This window comes from Onychostoma macrolepis, chromosome 09 (assembly GCF_012432095.1).
Source record: "Onychostoma macrolepis isolate SWU-2019 chromosome 09, ASM1243209v1, whole genome shotgun sequence".
NCBI lineage: Eukaryota > Metazoa > Chordata > Actinopteri > Cypriniformes > Cyprinidae > Onychostoma > Onychostoma macrolepis.
This window is the reverse complement of record NC_081163.1, coordinates 34914052-34931734: the sequence shown is the minus strand read 5'-3', so window position 1 is coordinate 34931734 and position 17683 is coordinate 34914052. Positions and strand designations below refer to the sequence as shown.

Below are 17683 nucleotides of genomic sequence, written 5' to 3'. Positions count from 1 at the left end.
TGTTTATTGTAATATTCAATTATATAAAATAATTATATTAAATTGCATTTATTTATTGTAATAGAAGAGGGGTTCAAATAAATTTTTTTTTAATCAACCACTGCCAAAGAAAAACATTTAGGCTATGTAAATGGAATTTTTGCCTCGAGATCATTTAAGTAGCCTACTCAAATACAGACTTATGCTTATCTGATAGGTTTATCTCTGTCTTTGTGTCCTGTCCTGTGTCTCAGTCAAATCCTTCAACATTCATTTTTTTATCCATTTTCATAGCATGAAAATACCTCATTAGATTCTATCATTCTCTATCTGTCCCCTCGCATCCCAATGAGTCGTAACTTCCCTGTTTATCAGTTCAATCGGGATATGTCTAATGAGGCACTTGTCCTGTAGGGCAGACTGCTGTGTGTGTGTGTGTGTGTGTGTGTGTGTGTGTGAGTGAGTGTGTGCGCTGACGTAGAGGTGGGCTGGCAGAGAGTTAAGTGTAGTCTGAGTGCCATCAAGATAAGGCAAACATCAGAAGTCCTGAAGACAGTAGATAGCTGTGTACATGAGTGTCTTGTCAGATGATATCTCAGCGTCGGCTCACATTTTCATTCATTCTGAAAGCTCAGACTGATAGCTCCAGCAGAAAAGTTGTGAAGTGATTTCATGAATGAGGTATCAAGACATCGCTTGGCACTCTCCAGCATCATTTTATTTTTCGTCAGATTTGGACGATCTGAAGCTGATCGCTGGAAAGCTGTGCGCGTACTGGACGGATCTTCTTCTCAAGCAGAAGAGTTGTTGTGAAAGAGTTTTGCAGAAGAGCAGCAGCAGCAGCAGCAGCATGGATTACTTTTTATTTCGACTCTTCTGCTCTTTGGCTTTGGCGTCGCTTCTAGTTCAAAGGTAAGAACTTGCTCAGTCGTTTCGTGTCACATTTAAACGATTGCATTCGCTTCTGCACGTGAATACTTCTTTACTGAACACAATTGCTCACAAACATCAACTGGCATGATATTCTGTACTTACGTGCATCCTAAAACTTTCAAAAACAACAAAATAGTTTTTTTTTTTTTTTAAGTTTTGTACATGCTTTTACATCTTTGAGAAAAGTTTGGTTTTGACTCTGTTGTAATGCAACTATTTGTAAGTGGCATAAAGTTATAAAGTGGGTTATTTGCTTCAGTTTTCATTCACAGATGTTTTTATTGGTAGATTTTAACCATTTTGCTAATAAATAATGGCTTTACCAGAGCTTCATTTAATTAGTTTGTTTGCATTTTCCTTTAAAGTTATTATATTGTACTGGTAGTTTGCTGTGTAGTAGTTAGTTTATACACTGAGGTAAGTTTGTAGCTGCTCATATATAGTTTCACATAACTTTTCTTACAAGTACTGTTATATGGAAGGGGCTTTGCATCTGCTATATGTCAAATAAACTCATTTGTAATGGTCTCAGATCAGCCCCATTTGATGCCATATTTTATGCGTGTATATGGCATCTATTTCCAGCACATGGTGTATTTTGTAATAGTCATGAGCATTATGTTCCTCAGCGGTAGACCTACTTTTGTCACTTTCATACGTGCCACAGCAGTGTTGTATGATCCAGTAATAAAGGATCTTTGTATATTCTAAACACTTAAACAATGCAATGGAACACAGGGTATTTATTATTTATTACCTCTTTATTTATTACCTTTTTTTTTCTCGTGCAGATGTATTTGGATACATGATAAGGTTTCATTCTCTCTTCTAGGGCAGACTCAAATGAGATCCTGGGACTAAAGATCCCCTTTGACCCCATTCTCAATGCTAACACGGTGTGTTTGACCCTGCCCGGCCTGACAAAGAAACAGCTGGACGTATGCATGAGACATCCAGATGTGACAGCCTCGGCCATTCAGGGCATCCAGATCGCCATCCACGAGTGCCAGCATCAGTTCAGAGGACACCGCTGGAACTGCTCAAGTCTGGAGACCAGGAACAAGATCCCCTATGAGAGTGTTGTCTTCAGCAGGGGTAAGCGACAAAATGAACTTAAACGAACAAAATAGCGACTTCTTTAGTTTGTGAGCACTTGGAGAGAATTTTTGGAAAATCTGGTTTAGTTAGGTTAGGTGCTTTTCATGGGACCAATGTGTAGAAGTACAAAAACTGAGTTTCAAATATACGTATTTCATTAACATCTAAATTATTTGGCTAGCTAGAAACTGATCCATATTGGGTAAATTAATCCTTGAAGTTTGTATATTGCAGACACACACAAATGTTTGATAGTAGGAAAGCTTTATCAGCCATAGGCATATATCACTTAAAGAGTGGCTGCAAGAGGGCTTCCCTGGCCAGCTAATGCATTTTACTGTGTGCCAGTGCAAGTGCTGTGAATTTGCTTTCAGCATTTTCCCAACCCTCAGTGGCAAAAGCATAAACCTGTTTAGTTAGTTTCTGTAACCCAAAGTGACAGTTTCCTTCAATCTTTAATTCATTTTCCCACTTCCTCCACCATCAGCGCAGCCGGGCGTGCCTCTCACTTTAAATTATTTGTTAGATTGATTTGTTCCAGGTCTTTCATTGGCTTGGAAGGAAATCTAAAACAGCATTTCCATGTCCGTGTCTTCTGGCTGCGCCTAAGTGCCGTTTGCCCCCCATAGAATCATGAGAGGATTGCACGAAAAAAAAAAAAAAAGCAGCATCGGCTGGTGTCGTGTGTGTATTTCAGCATGCAGGTCTCCTCCGCGTGAGTGTGTATGTCACTGTGGGTGGGTGGGTTAATAGGTGTGAGTTCCTGTGTGTTTTGAAATGATCAATTGAACATCATTCAGCTATCTTAGATCTTTGCTCCGTGGCCCAAGGGCAGCTCTGCCATCAGCAAGCATTTTTGGAAAACACACTGAATTCCACTGACTGCTTCACACCTGATTTAAGTTTTAAAGGCTCATTAGTCATTTGTAATTGCCAGAGATGGACATAACAGGACACGGAGGTGAGGCGAGGCTGCATTCACAGGCCTAATAAGACAAGCCTCAATCTGCATTAAACACGCTTTTTAAGTGGTAGACACGGGGTCATGGCCAGTTTAAAACTTGTTCAAACTTGGAAATTTCTGTTTCTCTTGAATAATCATTTACAATAAACCAACTTTAGTGGTCACACGAATGCATATGAATGTAGACAGCCAGTCATGCAGAAGTAATAAGCTTTTATATTTTTGTAGAGTTGCTTTCAGATCTTTGACATTAAGCAGGCTGAGTTTTTTCCGTCTTAATGACTTGACTAGAACAAAATTGAAGAGGAAAATTGATGATTCAAACAGCAGAAATTTTATGAAAGATGCAAAAGTCATTACACATTGTTAGTATATTATATTATATTTCACATTAACCATGCTGATTTTCCTTTTTTGATTATTTAAAGGACAAAATAGGAATTTCATAGCCTTTCAATTTCTCATATTTCTTAATATTTCTTTTCTTTCAGAACATTGACATTAACCAAGTATACGTTTTTTATTTTAGTGATTTAATCATTAAAAATAAAAATTTTGTATGACATCCATCTATCAATCTATTGAGAGAGAGAAAAAGGAAGAGAGAGATTCATATGCTTTCAGATTTGTGGTCATTTAAATGGCATATTTCATAGGCTTTCATTTTCATTTCATAATTTCATATATCCATATTTTCTTTCAGATCTTAGACATTTACCAGACTGATATATATATATATATATATATATATATATATATATATATATTAGTGCTGTGCTGTCAAACAATTAATCACAATTAATCGTATCCAAAATAAAAGTTTTTGTTTACATAATATATGTGTGTGTATTATTGTTTATATTTATTATGTATATATAAATACGCACACATACAGCATATATTTGTAAAATACGTATTTACATGTATATATTTATATAATTTATATCATATATAAATATATTTAATATATACGTAAAATATTTTCTTAAATATATATATACACAGTAAACACACATATATTATGTAAACAAAAACTTTTATTTTGGATGTGATTAATGTCGATTAATCGTTTGACAGCGCTAATTATATATATATATATATATATATATATATATGAAACAGTAATTTTTATATGTGTACTTAAGTGGGTCTTTTTCATGCTGAAGAAGTGCCCTTTGATTTTAGCAGGCAGAAGGAACTATAAACTATTTAGCCTTTATGGGCTCTTTCATGTTCCTGAGCATGGCCTTCTTTAATTCCCCATCTGTCCCTGAAAGTGATTCAGGAGAGTCTGCTTTTATGAGACCTCCGTTTATTATTGTTTGAGACCATTAGCTTTCAACAAGCCTTTAGCACAAGCAGGCACCTTCTTCACTCTGGAAACCCTGGAGAAAAAAAAAAACAACAACAACAAAAAAAACACTGTAATTAAATATTTTTATACAAGAACAACAACATAACTTGCTACTGCTACATGTGGCTCTCATGTGTTCGAACGTATTTGCTGAGGAATTTTTTGAATCTTGTCAGGGATAGCCTTAAAGTCTGCCGCACTTCAGGTCCAATAAAGAGCGCAGCGGATGAGAGCTGAAATCCAGATGAGCGGCATGTCATTAGTGCAGATCAAACAGCCGCTAACAGTAGCCAGGTTAATTGCAGCCACGTTTTTGAGCTCAGCGCAGAGCCTGTGCACAGATCAGCATGTCTGTGCTTAGCCACGCTAACTGCAGCCCTCCACACCTTTGTTCCTTCATTTGCATGCTTTGGATGCTTAAGCGCACAGCACAGCATTCACTAACTTTGTCCTGTGAGGTCTTTCTGTTGGTTGTTGTGTGAAGGAATATACTGGTACTGCTGTCAAACATCAGGGCTTGTGCGGTTTCTTCTCGAAAGCGATAGCTTTCTTCTCAACAAAGCACAGAGAGAACAATTCCAGGGGAGCTTATAGACAACGTTTGAGCGAGGCTTGCCTGAATAATCCCTTGCATTGTCTCTTTGGCAGGTTTCAGAGAAAGCGCGTTTGCATATGCCATCGCAGCGGCCGGAGTGGTGCATGCCGTGTCCAACGCCTGCGCCATGGGCAAGCTGAAGGCCTGCGGCTGTGATGAGAAACGCCGAGGGGATGAGGAGGCGTTCAGGATCAAACTCAACCGTCTCCAGCTGGAGGCTATCAACCGGGGGAAAGGCATGGTGCACGGCGTGATGGAACAATTTCCCGCCGACGCTCTCGGCCCGCAGGACTCCTGGGAATGGGGCGGCTGCAGTCCCAACGTGGAGTTTGGGGAACGCTTCTCCAAGGACTTCCTGGACTCCCGTGAGACGTACAGAGACATTCACTCCAGGATGAGACTTCACAACAACAGAGTTGGCAGGCAGGTGAGAGACGGCGTTGTGTCGGCTGTGTGTGTGTGTGTGTGTGTGTGTGTGATCTGTGTGATGTGTGACACTAAGCCTGAATGAATCAGCAGTGTTGGATTGCATTTCCAAAGAGTGCAAAAGGATCATCTTACGCTCCCTTTTAAGGTGCGTTAAAACGCGGTGTTCAAAGATGAGCGCTTCTTTTCTACTGAGATACTATAACCGTGTCACATGTACTATAGGAGACAATAGCGGTTGAGTTCCTCCTTTTGATGTACCTAGAAGCTACAGATTTCCTCCGAGCGGCGGTTAAACATGAAGGGACGCTCATGCTGCAGCTGTGCTCTTGAAAGCTTCATCCCTGTCCGTTTTGCCAAGCGTAACATTTTTGTTTGTGCGTTCCCTGAGTCGTGCGATCCTTGGTTTTTCTAAAGCGAGGCCCTGGCATTGCGAGAGGTTTGTTGAACTTTTTGCCTGGGCTCCTGCCTGCGTGTAAACGTACGAGCTGGTGCCCCGTCTATGCTCAATTAGGTGCTCTCATGAATCTTTTCCGATCTCCACGCACCCCCCCGAACCACCTACCAACAGCAAAACACTTAAATGAGCAATAACTCCTCTCGAGCAAAAGCAAACATGTGCTTCTCTGAAATGTGTTATCTTTGGATTTGGGAATGTTTAAAAGGCATTTAAGCTTTATCAAAATATGCCTTCCCTGGTGTTGCCTTTGATCAGCGAGTCCCTCCTGGTGGCAAAGTGTGATGTAAGGGATCGAGGTGTTGTCTCTTTGTGTTGTTGTACTAATTAGATAATAAGAGGCAGATTAGCGGCACTGTAGAGCAGTTAAGTTAAATGCCCTGAGATGAATAACAGGACGTGGATAAGGTAAAAAAAAAAACTGATGGATCCTAATGGTGTTTCACAAAGAAAACAAATGGGCTTTACTGTAGTAAAACATGTCATGTATGTTACTCATGCAGTTTGTTGTATAGAACACAAGGTCATCTGAAATAACACATATTTTTTCAAATTTGTTTATCGACCAAAAACAAATCAAAACTGCTGTATATTTTAGATTCTTTACTGTTTGCTTTGATAACACTCTGGATATTTTCCCAACTTCATGAGGAGCATCCAGAGCTGTCTTTCCAACAGATCTGAGGGATTTTTTTAAGTAGTCTGGCCACTTGTTCGCTGCTTTTTCTTCACTCTGCAGTCCAAGTCACCAATCCCAAAAACATGTTTACTTCTGTAAAGAACATCATATATAGGCTTTTTTTTAATTATTTTTTTTTACAAAACCGGTTTCAAACATAAACATATAGATCACAGTTGCATTAAGATCATGAGAAACATGTCCAAACTTTTAAATGGTTCTCACGTGTATCCTTTTTTATGATCACTCAAGCAGTTGTTGCACAATTGTTCATAAATGTAAGACTTCTTAAATTATGTAAGAGAGCTGGAAAGAGTATCCTAACCTGATTAGGAGTTGCAAGATGATTGCATTATGCAGACAGAGGCAGACACCATGCAATAATAGTTGGAATTGGCCTTTTTTTATTTATTATGTATAATTTATTATTCTGGAGTGACGGTAATTACTAAGCATTTGAAAAGGGCTATCTCTACAACAACTGACAGAGGTGGTGAAAAAGTACACATGTGGACATCTTGGGTTTTGCAATTTTTCCACTGCCTCTGTTAGTTATTTCATTGTTGCACTGATATAAAACTTTCTCAAAGAAACTCATGTGGCAAGACAGTTTGCTTGTGCTGTTTAATGTTATTTTACTGTAAATGTTTATCCCCTGAACATCCCATTATGCATAACTTACTTTTTACTGATTTATTCTTTGTAAATATATATAAATACTATAAATTCAACTCATGTGAGTTTCTCCATTTTGCAAAATAGCACTGTCTAACAGCAAAGCAAGCTACAGTTAAACTTAAAATATGAGAGAGTGCGTGTGCAATGTTTTTGACTTTTTATTTGGGACATAGGTTTATGTCCATAAGTCCATAAGATCATGAAAGTTAAGTAAATAAAATTAGTTTAAATAAATCATGAGTGCATAGTGTAATGCCATTCCTGTCATATTACTCTTGCAGGCCCACTATTGGCTTATTCAGTGGTTGAAGGCAGTCATTTTGGTTTGACATTGCTGTTGGCGTAACTTCACAACACTTAAATGTCATTTCAGTCAGTACTTACTGTAGGAATTAGACAGTATTCGCTGAAACCTATTTTCAACTTCATTATACAAAGTTCCTGCTGTTGGATTAGAAGTGTTTGTACTATTTCTACTCTTATAGACCAGCACTTCTTGTGATCGTGAGGCAGGCACTTTTAACTTCAATCGCAATCAAAAGATACATTTTTACCAGCTCTTGCATTCTCTGGGAATCAAAGCAATGACCTTGGCGTTGCTATTGCTATGCTCGACTGATTGAGCACAATTTTAAGAGTTTCACTATAGCTTGTAACTTCAGTAGGAGCCATTTGAACTGCTTTTGGTGTGGCTCATCAGCTGTGCATTCTAGACGTGGGTGGTAAGATATCATCATGGATTAATCTGTTGTCACTCTTTATCAGGACGGTACAGAGCTGAAGTGTAAATGACCATGATAAGCTCAGATGGGCTTCACTGGCAGGTTCACACAGACAAGAGTGGCAGATTGTTCATTGTTTGCTGCTTCCTCTTCTATAATTTGTCTCTGTATCGTTCCATCAGTTTTCTGGTTCCCTTGATTATTCAGACAAAACATGGTCAGTCCCAAATAAAGTAACAGATAGTAGCCGTGTTTGCCATCTAAAGTACTTCTACTAATTCTCATGCCCAATTCTGTCTCGTGCTATAAGCTTAGACGCATTGTTCTAGAGACTTATTTCTAAAATCTTTGTTATTGATGAATTATGTCACAGTTTCGTGATTAATTATGATAATTATCATGATCATTGTGGATTTTACTGGCAAAAGTCACCCATTCTTGTACTCAGAGATGACACTTCAAAGGATCTTTATTGTTATCAGTTTCTAAACTGATGAATTGTTATTTATATTGGATGATCTATAAAGGATGCTGGAAGTTCAGGATTTCTGTCTGAGAAGCTCAGTTCGGAGGTGTGGCGTTTGATCAAGCTGCCAGCGAGGGTGTGATGTACAGAGAGAGACGCCATTGTTCAGGAATATTTCTCCTGCCAGTAAGCCTATTTGGCATCCGAACCAGATCGTCAGAAAAAAGATAGACAAGAAACTTTGCTGCTACTGAAATATTGCTGCTACTGTTGGCAGGTTTTCTCGATGTCGGTGTCAGCGGGATGAGAAATGAAAAATGGCAAAATCCTTCATCTTCCATCTTCAATTACACTCATTCTCTCAAAATTCATGATATATTTATGTTTTTCTCTGCCTAGCCCATTGTCTTTGGCAATTGGGTCCCTTAATTTTGGCAGCTGGGTGATGTGACGTAGGGGTCCCGGCCTGGTAGGACGGGACACGCTCTGTATCACAGAGCTTTTTTATTTGCAAGGTTTGCGACCCAATATTCCCTCACCTCCCCACCTCCCTCCCGGGAAAGGTAGTCGCTTGTCGAGGAATGTAGTGACTTTACTGGGATGTACATGTCGCCTCATGCCCACCCTCTGGTTCTCACGACGTTCAGTCTTGTTAAAAGCTCTAATTAGTGGCTGCTGGCTATTTGGAAACAGATGTTTAAAGCCAGCAAAAGATTTTAGACATCAAACACAGCGGGAAGTAGAAAGACATTCGCCCTTCCTTCCCCAAATACAACTTTTAAACAGTCTGTCACTGGCCAGGGCAACGCAGAGGGGGAAAAAAAAGGAAACTGCATGAAGAGAATCGATTTAATTGTATTGTTTTAGTATTTGCTATTCACTGCATACGGACCGGCAGGGCAAAAAGAACAGGGCATGTTTTTATGTTTGCAGTAGTTGCCGATTACATGGCAACGTCTAGTGGGGTTGTAAATTATTTTTTGCATGTTTTCATTGGAGCTCCTTCCACTCAATGAAGACCGGTTGGAAAGCCAGGCGGCGTTTCTACTTTTAGAGCAAAGCAAGCAAAGGGCAGGAGACGGTACAGAAACACAGTTTATAAGAACAATGTTTTGACCTAAAAGTATTAGTGACATTTCCTCTACATTTCTTTGCTGTATATGCCACACATGAATTAAATGTAAACATGTTTAATTGACCAAATACATCACAGTCTGGTCACGCATCTGTCCGAGACTTTAATGAAGACGTGTGTTGGGACATTGAGGTTTTGGTGGAACGCCTCCTCTGAAACATCAAAGGAACCGAGCAATACTCATTCAGCAATTCATCAAGAGCCATTAGATGGAGGATCATGTTGTCAGGCACCCTGTCATCATTTTGTCCTAGATCTTAAGTGGACTCTCCAGCTTATACCTAACAGTGTCTCACTGCGACTGCAAAGCCCTGAACACGAAAGCGCTCCACACACGATTGTCTCTGTCTGTGGTGACAGACACTAATATGTTCCTGCTTTTTGGACTGGCATACATATAAATGTTGCTGTAATGTAGTGATGAAGGCATCATGTAATGAAATCGACCTTTCAATTTTCCTTCACTCTCACATGCACAAAAATTTGCATTGCAGACATTAAAGAATTTTTAAGCCACGTGAAAGCAAGCTTTACTTTTGTCTGCTCCTCAAGCCGTGCTGTTCTTTGTGCATCTAAATTTCATACATAGATGCTTTTGTTCTCAGATCAACTTTATCTGGAATAGTTTTACAGTAAATTGAAAGAATATGAACAGTGCCATGTGGAAACTCTTTATCAGACAGGAAAACAGCCTTGTTGCTATATGGCATTGTAATAGCTGTGATGTATTTCCTCATTGGGAATTTCTATAAATAGAGTATTAAGTATACTACTGCACTTACTTATTTAAATGTGCATTTTTTTAGATGCGCATTTATTAATGTGTGTGCTCATTTTTCTAAACACATGAAACAAATCATTATTAAATGATTTGTTTCATGTGTTCAGAAAAATGTGCACACTTATATTTTACAGAAAAGACCAAGAAGAAGAGTGCACACAGCTGACTAACACTGAGCGTGTTTTTTAAAAATCATTCACTCAATTTAACTGGAGTTTGAAAAGTACTTTGTAAATAACTCAAATTATTAAAGAAACCTGAATTGAATGAGTTATTTGAAAGTTATTTTTTCTTTAGAATAACATGCACTGGTTAATTGTACAAGAAGAGGGAAGTTTGTCTTTCTATGATAAGCATTATGTTGCAAGAATATTATTCTCATTCGATTTTATATATAAATTTGGGGAAATGTTGCCATTTGGAAACTTTGTAATGGAAACTACTTTTTTTTCTTAAAAAGTAGTAATATTTCTTTCATTAAAATGTAATAACTTTCTCCACTTGTTAAATGACTTCTTAAAAGGTGGCATGACAGAGAAAAGTTATTTTCACCCATTATATCACAGCAATGAAATCCGGATGAACAAAATAAAATCCCACTCAGAAATGCAGCACATTAAGAAAGTTAAATGTGTTGCAAATGCTGTTTCAGTTTAATAGTATTCTTGAAAGTAATGGCTTGATTGACGAGTCATTGAATATTATAGTAAGAGCTGCTTAATTTAAATATTAGTTTTTACATTGTTGATGCATTGTGAAGGAAAAAGCATCTGAGTTGAGAGGACTTGCAACTGTTTTGCTGTATACTGCCTGTGGTCCAAATGTGCTACCAATGTGTTTTACTTGATCTCAGTCTGGTGCCAGTTTATGGGCGAGCCTGTCTCACTTTTTCTTCAATTAAAGTGGCCCAGATGTGGCTCTCAATTTGCTCTGCACCAATGAAATTACAGCACACCCTTCAAAACATCCACATCCACTGCATGTCGGAAAAGAAAATGTGCAAATTTATAGGCCCTAATATGTTTTGCTTGCAGATCCATTTATAGTGGCTTCTGCTGTGTTGCTGTAGCTTTTGGAGCAGCACGTGTAGCTGTACACATCAAATGCTGATGAATAACTGCAACACTTCTTCCACTGCGAATCTGCCAAATACATGTCACACAGAAAGATTTGCTCTCTTTGAAGCCCTAAACACACTGCATGATTTTTGGCTGTCCCAGACGCAAGACTGGCATCGTGAAACAATCGTGGTGATTTCTGTGTTAGTGGCTCCTAATCGGTGCTCTTATGTCGTACAGTGAGAGAGGTTCAAAGACGACCGTTGTCACAGTCTTGCGATCAAAGATAGCCTACGATACAGCATGATTATCACACAGTGTGTTTGCTGGTACGATCCACGTTTACTGACCAACCAATAAAAATGTGACATGAAATCAACGCGACATGGCTCTGTAACATAAAACTGCTTACCTCAAGCTTTTATCCCTTCCTCTTTCACCGCTTTCACATAAAAAATACAACTACTAAAGTGTGATTCATCATGCTCTTTGTGTTTACCACTAGCACATGCTGATGAGGTTTTATTCTTTTATAGTAACGTGCGTCGTAGCGTACACGTCGTAGCCAAGTTTATTAGATCCATGTCGCACAGTGTGACATGCAGTGATCTTATAGGATTGCTAAAATCGTGCAGTGATTTGGGCTTAAGGTTGAAATATGCCTTTAGGTTTGTTCTGTGCTGACACCCTCTTCAGAGTTACAGAACATCCCTCGACTGCATGCAGGTTGTGATATAAATGTATGTTTCTCTGCATATAAATATTTCTATTCTTAAAAAAAGTAACTTGCACTCTATTCGTTTACTGCTTGTTTTCTTTATAAAAAAAAATAAAATAAAATACTAACACTAGCTTTTCTAATCTTTTTTGTATTCTATCTATTTGTGACCCTGGACCACAAAACCAGTCTTAAGTGTCAGTTTTTCGAAATTTAGATTTATACATGGTTTGTTAGGATCGGACAATATTTGGCTGACATACAACTATTTGAAAATCTGGAATCTGAGGGTGCAAAAATCTAAATATTGAGAAAACGCCTTTAAAGTTGTCCAAATGAAGTCCTCAGCAATGCATATTACTAATCAAAAATGAAGTATTGATACATTTACGGTATGAAATTTACAAAATATATTCATGGAACATGATCTTTACTTAATATCCTAATGATTTTTAGCATAAAAGAAAAATCTATACAATGTATTTTTGGCTATTGCTACAAATATACCCCAGCGACTTAAAACTAGTTTTGTGCTCCAGAGTCACATTTGTTTTCTTTTTATTTATTGTACAATTAACAAAAGCAAAAAGGCCTCTAACACTAGCCTGCTCTATTCTTTTTATATTCTATCTGTTTTCTTTTTATACAATATTATTATATAATAAAAAAAAAACCTTGCTACGTGTACTGCGCTAAGCTGAGACTTGCGTATCATTGCTCTTTTGTTGATTTTGATTGCTTCCATTGTCCTCATTTGTAACTCGCTTTGGATAAAAGCATCTGCTAAATGACTAAATGTAAAGCCCTGTATCCCTATAGAAACGTAAAATACGGTGAATAACACAAATGTGTCGATAAAGCCTATTGTTTCACAAGTTTCGTTCTGTGCCAGCAGGGCCGTGCGAGGGCTTGACAGGCTTTACTTTAAGGATTTTAATCTGTTCAGTGCTTCCTGCACTTCATCTGTAGCTCCTCAGGCTAGACGGTCTGCCAGGCTTCAGTCAGACGCTCCACCTCTCCACACACCCGATAGATTATCCTGTTGTCACTTAAGTAGGGCGGCACCTTCCAAGAGAGCACTTCCTGTCTCTTCCTCGCTTCCTCCGCTGCCGCGCACCCACGCCGTTCTTGCCCTTAGGTGCAGAGTCCAGGCAGAGGAGGAAGAAGAGCAATCAGACCCTGCGATCTTCCATCCCAAGCCTGTAGCTTCCTCAGCATGGGCCGCACATTGCAAGAGCAGGCAGGTCCACTTCCTAACTGCTGGAGGTGAGACATTTAAATTCCCGTCAGGTTCTCGGCGCTCAAAGCAAAAGGATTTGAATATCCTTATTTGTCTGTACCCGCATCGCATCGGCCCTCAGGGAACTGATTTGGCTTCCTTTTGAAAGGCTGCAGTCTTTCGAAACAATGACCTTGAGATGATGAAAATGCTGGTGCTGCACAGGGTTAATCTTTGTTTACGCTTCGCTGAGGGTTCATTTGAGTGCCACTGAGGTGTTCACCTCAGACGGAGCGAGATCAGCCTGAAATTCTGGTGTTTTGTCAAAACAGTTTTATAGTACCTGATTTGCCATTGTGGGTGTATTGTTGTGATTGATCGTTGTTATCTTTGGCCTCAATAAGGTTGTGATATCTGCTTCATATCTGTCTCTCGACTCTTTGAGCCCATTCATATAAAACAGACCTGCTCCATTTGCATGCGCACCTATGGTGGCTAAGAGCTTGAAATAGAAACCACCGGCATGCAAACCGTATAGCCTGAAGAATTCACAATCTTCAGGGATGGGAGATGTCTGCTTTTGAAAACTGCTGAAAGTGACCTGTGACTCGAGGTGAACGGCAGCGGTTGTCAGAACATTGTGTTTTAGCAGACCGCGGCCCTGGAGGATCGAAAAGTTGTTTTGAGTCATTTCAGAAACTGAAAAAATATGTCCTGGATTAGGAGGGGTTGAAAGTGAAGAAATAAAAACACAAGCCATGAGTGACGTGAAATAGCGTAGCTTCATTTTGTACAGTGAAACCTAATCCGTTGAGTTTTGACAGACAAAACTCGACTTATCTCTAAAGTTGTTCATACTGTGTTTTGTCCTGCGGTGAGCGCTGGGAAGCCTGAGACAGTGTGAAATGTGGGATTGCTAAGCCTTAATGTTTGCGCTTGTGTTGTTGATATGGGTGGGTGCTGGGGCATCTGTCAGTAGTGAGGGTGGCCCCTCTTCCTCTTGGTAATTGGATCTAAAAGTTTATAGCTGGGGATGACAGATAAGTGCATTGTTGAGAGAATGGGAGGTCTGAACTTGTGAGTAGGGCATCCTCATCTCCAACTCTGACATGTCATGTGGTGGAACTTATAACCACAGAGAGGGGGAAAAAAAGTGCATGAGTAATACTAGACTGAATAAATCTTTTTTTTTTTCATCTATATTAATTTATTCGTTAATAATGTGTTTAGTGCATACTGTAAGGCAGGGCAAGGCAAGTTTGTTTATATAGCACATTTCATACACAGTGGTAATTCAAAGTGCTTTACATAAAAGGAAGTGAAAAAGTCATTAAAAAAAAAGTCACAACAATAAAAACAAGGAATTTAAAAATTATAATAATAAAAACAAGATATAAAAATTGATTTAAAAAGAATTTAAAACAGTTAAGAATAGAAAATGATTATACATAGTGCAATCAGTTCTGTGTCAGTAGTGCAATCAGTACTGTACAATGACTTGAATATGCGTTTTCTATTATGTGCATGTTTTTAATTTCTGAATTAAAATTTATTTATTTATTTTGAATTTTTTTTTGGTGTGCATAAAGTCAAAAATGTCAGGGTGGTACAACTGTTCAGATTTTATAAATAATATTTTTTGGCGTTATTATTTTTTACATTAGAAAATAATGATTAAGTATTTTAAAAAATGTCGTCAGCCAAATCAAAGTCATGCAGTCCAACCAACATATAGAATCATGCAGAAAACAAAACAATACAGAAAACAGGAACTAATGCATAGAAAGGAATCTTTTTAATGACCTTAATGAAAAGATTAATGAGCTTTATGAATTTATTCATAATGTTTAAATAATTGTTTTTCTTTACGTATTAATTAGGTTCTCATAGATGTAGTTTAAAGAGGGCAGGAATCAACGACTGAGGAATCATTTCTCACACATGTCCATCAACAGTTCTGTTATGAAAAGCAAAATAAAATTGAAAAAAAAACGAAATTTTTTTTTATGTAAAAAAAATCTTAAAACCTACTGTGTACATTCTTAAATGTCTTTGACTCATCTATTAATATCTGTATCATTTTCTATTCATCACAAATCAGTGATTCATCTAATAAGGGCTCAGATGATTTTTCGCTAATGCATTGTCAGGTCTAGATTGGAAGCTATGGTCCAGATGCTGCGGTTTCCAGATATTAACATCTTCCTCATCTGTTTTGCTTGTGTGCAGGTTGTGGTGGACCACATGAGGAGGAAATGCAAATGCCACGGCACATCAGGAAGCTGTCAGCTCAAGACCTGCTGGCAGGTGACTCCAGAGTTCAGAACAGTGGGCTCGCTGCTGAAGGATCGCTTTAATATCGCCACGCTAATCAAAGCCCATAACAGAAACACGGGTCAGGTGGAGCACGCCCACTCGACGCACCGACGGAGAGCCAACGCGAATGATCTGGTCTACTTTGAGAAGTCCCCGGATTTCTGCGAGCGGGATCCTGGGTCGGACTCTGCCGGGACGCAGGGCCGGATCTGTAACAAGACCAGCCAGGGAATGGACAACTGTGAGAGCCTGTGCTGTGGCCGGGGCCACAACATCTTACAGCAGACTCGCAGCGAACGCTGCAATTGCAAGTTCCACTGGTGCTGTTATGTTGTGTGCGAAGAGTGCAGGATAACAGAGTGGGTCAGCGTCTGCAAATGAAATAAGCAATCGTCTATTAAATGTACAAAAACAGACATTAAACACAGGGAAAGACTGCGAAATCCCTTCCTTTTGCAATGGACTGCCATTTCCATGATTCGAATGGAAAGCACAAAAGCAGACTGAGATGAATTGAGTGCTAGAAAAGTGTGCATGTGTTTGCACACTGCATGGGTCCAAGCACAAGATTTCAGACTGATTTTGGACTTGCACTGCATATAATTTCAGAAAGTATTTTTAATTTAAATAAATTAAGAATATGGATATATTGTTGAGTATATTGCCAACAAAGCACTCATCGACACTACGTGGTGTTCGTTTTATTTCAGTTTTTCAGAGAAACCAATGGCTCCTAGTCCTGTAATATAGCACCAAGCAGACGCATGGGATTCCGGTACTTAAAGAAGAGAAATATATAAATATAAACAAATATATATATATATTAGTGCTGGGCAACGATTAATCGCAATTAATCGCATCCAAAATACAAGTTTTTGTTTACATAATATATGTGCGTGTTCTGTGTATATTAATTATGTATATATAAATACACACACATGCATGTATATATTTAAGAACAATATGTAATGTTTATATATTAAATATATTTATTTATAATATAAATTATATAAATATAAACATGTAAATACATGTAAATATTTTCAAAATATATTCTGTATGTGTGTGTCTCTCTCTATATATATATATATACATAATAAATATACACTGTACACACACATATATTACATAAACAAAAACTTTTATTTTGGATGCGATTAATCGTTGCCCAGCACTAATATATATATACTTAGTACTATCATATACTTTTGCACAGAGCCATTTATCAGAAGAGTTTACCAAATAAACTCTGAGTATAAAACGGTATCATATACCAGTTAATATCAATTCAAAAAGGCCAGCATGTCTTGTTTAAATTTCCAGTGATTGTATATATAACCACTTTAATGCTGGTAAAAGTGTAGACTGGTCTTCAAAGGCTTTTTAAACACAGTCAAATGAATGGATTGCAAGCTGTGGATCAGTTCTGCTGACCAGCTGAAAGGACAACACTGTTACATGGATATTTGTTATGGACAAATCTCATGAAAAACAGATCATAAAAAGGATCTGAGGAGACTAAATGTATGGAAGAAGCTGGACTAAACCTCTACAGATGCTTGTGTGTATGTTGTTTCCCTGCAATCTGTTGGCTGTGCCTCTGTTCACTGTAACAGGAATATATTCACCAGAGCTTTTAATGTCAGTCAGTAGATATTTAGACAGATGTATAATCACGTCCTGATCACCACACCCATAATGTGGTAGCTATAGGTTCCCTCGACTCACCAAACTTTATATAAAAATAAAATATCTCAATTTCTTCCAGCTCATTCTTCAGGTGGCTGTTCAGACATGATTATTCAACATTCAAAGTTGTTTTAGCATCTTTTCAGATTGCTTGAAGTCTTCTATAATGTCTTGCATAAAGTAGTAAAATATCACTGGATATTTTATGAAAATAACTGTTCACGGCCAGTGAAAGAAACTTCTATAAGTCTCAGATTTTTTTTAGTTTAAAAAATCATTACGTTTCTGCAAAAATCATTACTTTGATCAATAACAATTACTCATACAATAAGCTTTTGTACACTTTTGTCCATCTGAAACATTTTTCTGATTATCAGATGAAAATAAACCATAATTACTCCTAAAGGGAACTCCAA

The 17683-nt window shown here is 38.1% G+C and overlaps 1 protein-coding gene across 1 annotated transcript; it reads left to right on the top strand.

Moving 5' to 3' along the window:
* Positions 1–547: 547 nt before the first annotated feature.
* wnt10a (wingless-type MMTV integration site family, member 10a) lies at positions 548–16360 on the top strand. Its single transcript, XM_058787086.1, has 4 exons — positions 548–891; positions 1745–2007; positions 4977–5350; positions 15492–16360. Exons 1-4 carry the CDS (start codon positions 656–658, stop codon positions 15957–15959), a joined length of 1341 nt encoding a protein of 446 aa, XP_058643069.1. The 5' UTR covers positions 548–655; the 3' UTR covers positions 15960–16360.
* Positions 16361–17683: the final 1323 nt, after the last annotated feature.

Coding starts and splice junctions, on each gene's coding strand:
- wnt10a (XM_058787086.1), top strand. CDS start 656: ATGAGGTATCAAGACATCGCTTGGCACTCTCCAGCATCATTTTATTTT. Junction 892..1,744: donor GCGTCGCTTCTAGTTCAAAG/GTAAGAACTTGC, acceptor TCTCTCTTCTAG/GGCAGACTCAAATGAGATCC. Junction 2,008..4,976: donor GAGTGTTGTCTTCAGCAGGG/GTAAGCGACAAA, acceptor TCTCTTTGGCAG/GTTTCAGAGAAAGCGCGTTT.